General features: G+C 40.2%; 1 protein-coding gene across 1 annotated transcript; it reads right to left on the bottom strand.

Moving 5' to 3' along the window:
* Positions 1-429: 429 nt before the first annotated feature.
* Positions 430-3,461, bottom strand: LOC137126160 (uncharacterized). Its single transcript, XM_067502648.1, has 5 exons — positions 3,380-3,461; positions 2,755-3,059; positions 1,216-1,482; positions 976-1,128; positions 430-901 (listed from the first exon to the last, which is right to left on the bottom strand). Exons 2-5 carry the CDS (start codon positions 3,044-3,046, stop codon positions 735-737), a joined length of 879 nt encoding a protein of 292 aa, XP_067358749.1. The 5' UTR covers positions 3,047-3,059; positions 3,380-3,461; the 3' UTR covers positions 430-734.
* Positions 3,462-9,385: the final 5,924 nt, after the last annotated feature.

The following is a 9,385-nucleotide window of genomic DNA, read 5'->3' as shown; positions in this document are numbered from 1 at the left end:
ACCCTAAAACACTCCGAGGGCCTAATGGAATTATGAAAAACTGAGCCGGCTATTCTTTCTTTTACTGTGCCAATACTGGGGTGTACTGGCTTCAGTAACTCCATCACCTTTAATATGGCCTTTGGAGCAATCAAGAGAGTTTAGCCTGCTGATACAAGCATAACTGCTCTGAAATATAAGCTGGAGCATTGCCATTTATTGCTTTTGAAAGTAATCAATAAATCCTCAAAGTCAATCCTAAAGTTAACTAGAAGAGAGTGTAAAGTGGCCAAATGGGGACTGAGAGGACTAACTTTTTTTTTATAGCTCTAGATAAAAGTCTGGATGCAATGAGGTGCAGATAAGGGAGAGATTTTGTACAAAAGCTTACAATAGTCAATTCACAAGTATGTGATGGAATAGATGTATTATAAGGAATATGGCCAGTAATCCAGAGAATTTGTATCTTCTTATTATTTGATAAACACAAAGTAATGTCAGTACTTATAAACAGTATGTAATGTCACTCTAAGAAGGCATCAACAACCTTGCTTATGTCGTAACATACGATTTAAAATTAATAAAAGTACATGGGACATTTTCAAGTACACGCAGCAGAAATGTCCTTATTAAAATCATGGCAGAAAACTGCTATTTATCAAAATGTCTGTTTCTCAACACTGGGATCAACGTTTAATCCGTTTACATTTTTGTCACACAATAAATAAGTCTTGAGTTCATGTGTGCACATCCAGTCACAGCAAAAGAAGTTCAGGAGCACTGAGAAGTTCCTGTCCTAACTCAGAGTGTCGTTGGGTGAAGAGTGTGATGCCTGAACTGTATGCTGCAGGGATCGTGATGTGCGTTAACTTGGGCCGATCTTGTTCCTGTTCCTCTTCTAAGGCCATCTCTCTCACCTGACCTGATAAAAGCAGGACAAAAATGTGTAAAACATGGTGAAAAGTGCAGCAACAAAGTCATAAACGATGGACTTACCCTCAACATCTAGGGCTTTCCATCGCAGATCAGACTGGTTCTGTGAGAGGCTGGACAGCGAGCAGTCAGGTGTTAATCGCTGCAGGACGTCTTCTCGGCGAATCAGCAGAACGGATTCACTGCAGAGTCGTTGGTGCAACACACTTTCACTAACTTGAAAGAATTAGAAAGAGAAAAAGCATCATTAGATGTCACGACTCTCTTGAAATACAGCAGAGTTGTTTTCTTCCCTTTACTCACCCACGTCCAAAGGGTTGGTCATGAAAACGGCATTAGATGTGACACCAAATATGAGCTGGTGGTGCCAGGCGTCGGGCACCTCCTCTCCGTCCAGCACAGCCAGCTGCATGTTCATGGTCGCCACAGGAACGGCACCTTTACGGATCCATCTTGCAAGCCAGGGGACAAGCTTCACCTGGCGGCGAGGGTGAAAGTGGAAAAAACGACCCATTACCTTCCCTGAACTGGCCTCCTCTGCTCCTTGGATGAGTTGAGCGTGAGTTGCACCTAAAATCCCAATGGAAAAGCAATATCAGTTTATTATATTATACTTAAGTTGAACTAATGTGATTCTTCTCCACCTAGAACCTCGTGGGGGATGACAGCTTGAGCTAAATGCCTGAAATGTCAATGTAAAAACTGTGTAACAGAGCTGAAAAAGTCAATTACAGTCACTCCTCTGAGAGACATAAAACTCTTTGTCTAATTCAAGAGGGTACTTTTGAATTTGCCTGGTTGGCAGTGCAACCAGCTGTCACACTGGCAGGGAGCTGCGCTTATGGGTTCAAGACGTTACAGAGGCTCATTCAGCGGGGAAGTTATAGTCCCTGCTAGCATCTGTGACACCTGAAATATCACTGCCGGTGGAGCTTTGTTAAAATATGCACCTATACAAAGTCGTCCTTCATGTATTAATATTTCATTACCCGAAATGTCACTGAACAGGGAGAGGTAGCTTTGAGCTCACGCTAAGTGTTTATAGTGTAATATCTGCCAATTTAGTGAATGGTTTTTACGCACCATCTATAGACACATTTCTCAGAGTTAGTACTATAATAAAATGACAAAGTTTTACACAGGAAAACTTTAGAAGCACTTTCAGAACATCTGAGTAAATAAGTCAGGTGCGAAAAGGCTTGTACTATAGGACAAACCTAAGGATTTTAGTTAAACTTCGAAATACTTTCATTGCTTCTCTGCAACAATCTGAACCAGTTTGAAAGATAATTGACATCTATTGGAACAACGGAATAACTTTTGCAGGTATTTTTCAATAAAACCTAAATTGTTTATTCCAGCTTTTCATGTGTGTTGTAGCTGTAGCCTTTTTGTCTTACACATTAGCAACTGCAGACTTTGTAGATATGACCTAGGGCTGAGGGAAATTTATTTATTTTTTATTTTATTTACTATTTTCTGACATGTTTTAAACCAGATGATTAATAAATTAATCAAGAAAATTATAGGCAAGAGTTGGTACTCTAGGTTTATACTGTAAAAAAAACCAGATTAATGGAGAGCACAAGTTTTGTGAAAGGTGAAGACAGTTCTCACATTTCTTAAGGACCTGTAAATATTTAACTGCTCGTTTACATTTTACTAAAACATCTGGAACAGGTTTAAAATTCACCAGGAACCTTTGACAGAACAATAAGTACTTATTGACTTATATATATGTATATTGACTTTCTAGACTGATAACAGCATATTAGCTTGGGTTAGTTGAATCTTCTTGGACTTTTGGGACATGTGACATCACCCAAACATCAAGAATTTTACCAGCTTCGCTCCGGGACAGGAGATAGTCAGGCAGCGGAGATTCGTTCCTTCTTTGGCGTGTTTGGACACACCTGTCAACTTCCTCTGGGGCCACATTGATGCCAAGGGCCTTCAGCACATCTACAACTGCTGTGGCGCCACAGGCTGATGCTCCTATCTGCAGGGTCTGCCTCTCCAGAGCCTCCTGAATGGACCACAGCATGGCTTCTTCATCAAGTTCTTCATCAGGTTCTTCCTGATGCTGCTCCTTCTCATCATTGCCTCCTTGGACTTTTTCACACACTGGCTCCATCTGAGAAAATCAGCTGGAAAGTCAAGAGTCTACATTATAATTACACAATGTCATAATTTTACATGAGTAATGTGCTTAAAGGTTGTGTAAGGATAGTTTTTTATTCATCAATTACAGTAAATCCACCTAATTGGTTCAAAATAATTATCAGTATCTAGGTAAATATAAAGTTAGCCTCTTGTAACAGATTTTTCCAAATGTTATGGCTAAAACGACTCAGAGACAACGGTGATACCAAACATCTTATTGTTATGTTCATTTTAATAAGCATTAAAATTCACTTTCACGTTTGCCAGTACAGTTCTAACAATTATTTTAGCGGTGTTTTCTCACCAATGCCCTAGGAAACCGACAACAAACAATAGCAGGCAGCACGCATGCGCACAGCTACACGTGGCTTTTTCTTCGGTGCTTTATTGACAAGGCAAACAGAGACAGAGTCATCACCAGCGCCCCCGTTGGCAGCACTCAGCCCTGACAAAAGAGATAAACGCTACAGACGAAACACATGCAGAACACTGAGTTGTCGGCTCCTCAGGTCACATGTCGAAGTGTCCTTGAGCAAGACACTGAACCCCAACATAGTTGCTCCCGGTGAGTGTTGGCCAGCTGCATAGCAGCTCCCCCATCGATGTGTGTGTGTGTGTGTGTGTGTGTGTGTGTGTGTGTGTGTGTGTGTGTGTGTGTGTGTGTGTGTGTGTGTGTGAGAATGGGTGAATAAGAAGCAGTGTAAAGTGCTTTGAGTGATAATAGGTAGAAAAGCGCTATATAAGTGCAGACCATTTACCAATTACCATTTAAAAACTCGTAGAGGTTCCTTCCTTGAATCTGTCACGCAAACTCAAGTGCTACTATGTTAAGATACAACAAACACATACAAGTCCAAAAGGTATCCTTCCAGCGAGGTGGGGGGTGGGGGGGTTCTGCAAAATACTGTCAAAGTGAAGGGAGCTGGATCCCCATGCAGATAGAGGACAAACCCCCAACAAAATGGTCGACTTCTAACCTTAGCAGGAAGTTGTCAACTTTTCCGAGAAGTTTATCCCATAGATTGTTTTTCTTTGAATAACTCATAAAAAAAAATTTATGTCTAATCCTAGTCCATCTATTAAGATTAACAGCTACTGGCTAACATCAACTAACTAACAGTGCACCACCTTTGTCTGCAAACTCAGTGAGGCTGCGCACGGTGTGCTTGAAATAATTTTCCCTTTTTTAAATGATTGTTTTCATGTTTACCTTGTGTGTATTCATATGCATGCATTGTGTGATAACATGCCTGTATTACAGTGTGTTTTAAAATGCCATCATACTGTACAGGTCACCTAATAAATTATTGTAAACTATTCATTCAAAGTGAAATATTAAAATCACACAAGCTCATAGCTCAATAATAAAGCATATGTTACTGTCAGTTCTGGACCCAAATATGCACTCTGTATAATCATAAGGATTTACTACTGACCTTTAATTTCAGATTGGTAAGGAAAATGTCCCTAATTGTAAGAAAGACAACTGTGTATCCCCTTAAGAAATGAAACGTTTAACTCACAGACAAAACTTTAGCAAACTGCAGCAGAATCCTAATTTTCTGCACAGTTCCCCCTGACTGCTTGAAGTAGAGGTGCCATCCTCCCTATAAACATAAATAACTTTTCGTATTTCACTTGAAACTGTACACAACCCTCCACATTTAGACACCTGCAGTCCTATGACAAGCCAAGAGATGTCAGTGTTGCTACATTTGAATGCAGCAGGGAGCGGCGCAGCATACAGCGTGTGGTAAAACAGACATGTGGTGTCATTAACGCTGATGCTTGGTGAAACAGCATGTGTGCCGCTTGATGGCCGCCTCCTCCTCTGTGTCATGCACAGATATTATATGAAAAGGGGACATCTTAGTGAAATGTACAGAGAGCAAAGAACCTTAATGTTCTCATGAGAAAAAAGCTCTTGAAGAAAGGTCAGTTACATTACAATCAGAATTTCCTTTTTGTTGTCGGGCTTTATTTTTACACCAATTTTACTTTCAGACGGTCAGAGCAGATAGTTATTGTACCTGTGACAAATCGCGTGTTCTACGCAGCAAGCAATACTTTTATCCATACACCATCAGTAAATTTAAATTTGGTCATTAGGTTTCACATGGGACAAATGAAATTCACTAGGCTCCCGAATTCAGTCCACTTAGCTCCAAACAATCCAATCAGGACTCCCACAAGACGACAATTTACTCCCAGTTATTTCTGACATTAATTGCACAAACTGGCAACACTGGCTCTTCCTCAAAGAACGTCAGGAGGTGGCCAGACATTACACAATGCCATCTGGTGGTAGAAAGTGTTAAAAGAACACATCCCAAAATGCTCTGCACATCAGATTATAACATTCTGGTTTATTAAGGAGGTCTCATTTTTTTTGCTCTGTCCTGGCCACCTTGCTTTGATCCTCCCTACAGTAACTTTATCTGTGCTGATTTAGGACCAGTTGTCAGTGCGTGTGTAATCATGAACTTCACTTCGGGTTGGTATTCGTCTCACCTTCACTTCCTCCTGGTTTTCCACAGATGGCTGCTGGAAGCACTACAAGCGGAGTGTGATTAAAAGTGACTGGGCTCTATAAACGTGATCCGACAGCTGATATGAAGCATGTCAATGGAGAGATGAGGTAGGAGGGGAAAGTCTTCACATGTCTGGGATGAAAGATAGAAACAGAGAGGCTGTCTCAGTTTCTCACAGACAGCTTTTGCCTCAACGTCACCTTTTGCCATTTGCAGATGCTGAAATGTTGAAAGGATTGTGGTAAGGTTTTCTTATTATGAAATCAACATCAAGGCTCCGCTATTAATCTTGTCAACATGAATACTTATTTATCCATCCATCCAACCATAATCTGTAACCACTTACCCTGTTTAGGGTTGTGGGTTGCGTCTTATAACAGCTGGAGCCTTTCCCAGCTGTCCTATGTTGCTGTCCTGTGCTGCACTATACATGTTTTCTGTAATTAAGTAATTTGTATAATTTTGGCATAAAGATTTCACAAAATGTTTTACATTTTTTGCTTGGACTTCTGCAGACTGCTGAAAAATATATTTGAGAGTAGCCGTACTACAATTAAACAATTCCACAAACACCTAAAATAAATGTGTAGAAAGAGGAATTGTGACACTGCAATAAAGAAATTACACATTAAGTACAGTATTAAACAAGTTATCTGCAGCAACAAAGTGTCTTTTCTAAAAGAAATAGAAATTAGCTGTAAATGTACAAAAACGGACCAAAATTGTTTAATTGTCTAATGAGCAATGACTTTTCTAACCCTAAATGAGGACTGTAAATCTGCTGCACTTTAGGCAACATTTAACTTTTCTACAAGAATGACATATTTCACTGTTCTATAGCTGCACAGACTGTTGTTTTGTACTGTGATAACAGTCTTAGCCTTGCAAAAAAGCCATGACTGGTTGCTATAAGCTGTCGAATTCTTAAAAAAAAAAAAAAAAAAAAAGTCTCAAACCACCAACCAGAAAAGGTCTTGTAACGTAAAAACAACGTAGTTAATGTCATGTAACAGATTTGCGGGTAAAATGGAGAAAATAGTCAATCTGTCATCTGTTTACAGGATGTATCATCCCCTTGGAATAATAAGAGAGGCAGAGTCTATTTAAACACTATCTCAATGACCTCTTGGTGCACAGCAGCTCTGCAGGGATCTACAGGATTAACTGGCGCCGCTCAGGTAAACTGAATCATAATAAATAGCAGTGACGCTTTGAAAATACCCATAACAGCACATTAGCATTGAAATGAGGTAGCACTTTTGTCAGAAGCTACTTCTGGGTCACAGAGACAAACGTCGAATGCTGCCAGAGGGACACATTTAGCCGTCCCCTCCCCTGCACGGTGTGCCTACCTCGCTAATGTCAATAGTGTTAACATCTTGGCACGTTTGCACAGGAGCAGGGCATGAATTTCTTTAGAGCGCTGGAAGCCGTCCATTCTGGACAGAATTCACCTGGACCTGCTTTATTTTATATGCAGCATCCATGGCACTTCTCTACATGCGCTGTAAAATTTAAGGGTCGATACAAAACCATGGGGTCTACGAGATTTGTGCCTTATATTCTTCACTTCAAGCTGTAAAACATTTCATGCTGTTAGCTTACCTTTATACAGGTTATTACAGAAGGACAGCATGTACCCTCATTTCCTGCTATAAAAGTTTTAAAAGTCAAAAGTCAAGTGCATAAATAACCAGCGAGAACACTTGAGGAAAGCATTTTTGTCTTTTGTCAAATATAATGTGAATTTTGCACTCCAGGAAACATTTAAATGGCAGCTCTATGGAGCTGTGTTCGGAGTCCAAGTCACAAAAATCTCGATCTGCTGGTAATTAAAATCATAGACGGAAACATAGCTGGATCTGAGATACAATCCTATTCTTGCCAAGCTCAGTTGTCAAAGACCTATGATTTTTATGGTTTATTCAAAATCCCATCAATAGCTTTTTCTCTCCAGTGAATACTGCACGGCACAGATTGTTCTTTCAATGACAACTACAAGGTTTCTTTCCTCTTACTGTTCTTTTATTTAGGAACCTATTATACCGTGTTCAGCGTGATGGAGCACCTGGAGTTGGCATGCTAAGCATCAGCAGAAATTGAAATCAAAATAAAGATAATTAATATCATCAGAAATTTAGTAAAGCTAAAAGATACACATTTATGTTACATTCTGGCAGAGTTTAAAGCCCAATCATTTAGCGAAGTGGAGAAGGAATCTGTCTATTTACTAGATTTAGGTCTACATAATAAGATTATACGTACCTACTAGGGATAAAAAAAAGGCTTAACATTTATATGACCATTCCATAAAAAAAATTCAATCACAGTCTCTCGAAGCTCCTGTTGTCCAGTGAAACACTTAAAATGGACTTGGCATGAAAAAGAATTGTAACAGCTTGAAAAAGCTCTGTAATAGCTTCACAGCTCGTTCATGAATACATATCAAATCATATGCCACTTTAAATTACGTTTTCAAAAAAATACGTACAAGGAACAACTCACAAAAGGAAAGCGTGACATGTTTTATTACTATAAAATACTACATCATGTATCATACAGTACTCATGTATTGTTATACATAAGGAGTAAAGTCATTGTTTACAAATGTCTGATATGAACTTGTTGTTTTGGTTTGCGCGCATAATGTGGCAAAAATGGTTTGTTGCCCATTATCACATCTAACCAGGATCAGATTTGTCTTCCACCTTCCCCAACAATGAAGCTAGCAGTGAAATGCTATACATCATTACCTAGCCACAAAAACAAACTGTCCTTGGCAGATAATGTTCCATAAAGTTGCTTGAGCTGGCTGATTTTCCTCTTTGCGAGACATTTGTCAGGTTTCTCTGACAGCGGGACAATTTCTGCTCCTTGCTCATATATCACAACGTAAAGGTGATGAGTTCTCTTCTGAAGCTGTCAGCCAAAAATAGTGGAACTGACACCCCAAATCACACACATGACATTCACAAAGCGAGCAGAAAACTTTCCGTCTCTTAACTTGCAGCACCACTTCAACTCTGACATGGCCGAGCTGCCGTGGCTGCGGAGCTCTCGCACTCTGATATGGCAGATGTGACTGAAAGGTGCTCTTTACATTCAGACACCTGTATCAGACAGCCTGGCATTAGCTCATGATGCCCGCTGTGGTAGCTGTCACTACAGCTGAGTGTCTCCCCAACAGAACACCATTTTCTCTGCTTCATTTCTCCAGACCCCTGCTGCTCGGTCTGCAGTTTAGCTATCAACCTCTGACATTTATCAGCTTTCTTCCAGCCCGGCCCCTCAAAAACACCTTCTCGCTATCCTTGAAGAAGTGCTACAAGATCAGGGAGGCTTCAAAAACCTTTATGGAGACTGATATACCTGTCTCGGTAATCTGCCTAGGCTCTGAGTGTTTGGCATTGAAGGCAGGGGTGGAGGGTGCACAGTCTCCAAGGATGCATTGGAATTCTAAAAACCATCTCTGGACTTTTGACAAAGAGCATTCCACCAAAACCCACCTGGAGATACAGTACACCATTAACCATAAAGCCTCAAGACCTAAGCAGTAAAGGGAGATTTTATTTTTTTTTAAACTAATAGAAACCAGGTGTCTAACATCAAAACTGGAACAGGCAGTAGTCCGCCATCTACTGTAGCGCCATGTGCAATGCATCACATCACAGCCATTTTATTCCACTCCCTTTAAACTGTACGTGTTAATGTGCAACACAGAGACAGAGATATTAATGTGAGGAAGACAGCAGATGGTGTGTACAATCTACGGCTTCCTA

The sequence above is a fragment of the Channa argus genome, chromosome 4 (assembly GCF_033026475.1).
Source record: "Channa argus isolate prfri chromosome 4, Channa argus male v1.0, whole genome shotgun sequence".
NCBI lineage: Eukaryota > Metazoa > Chordata > Actinopteri > Anabantiformes > Channidae > Channa > Channa argus.
This window is presented reverse-complemented; position numbering and strand designations above follow the sequence as displayed.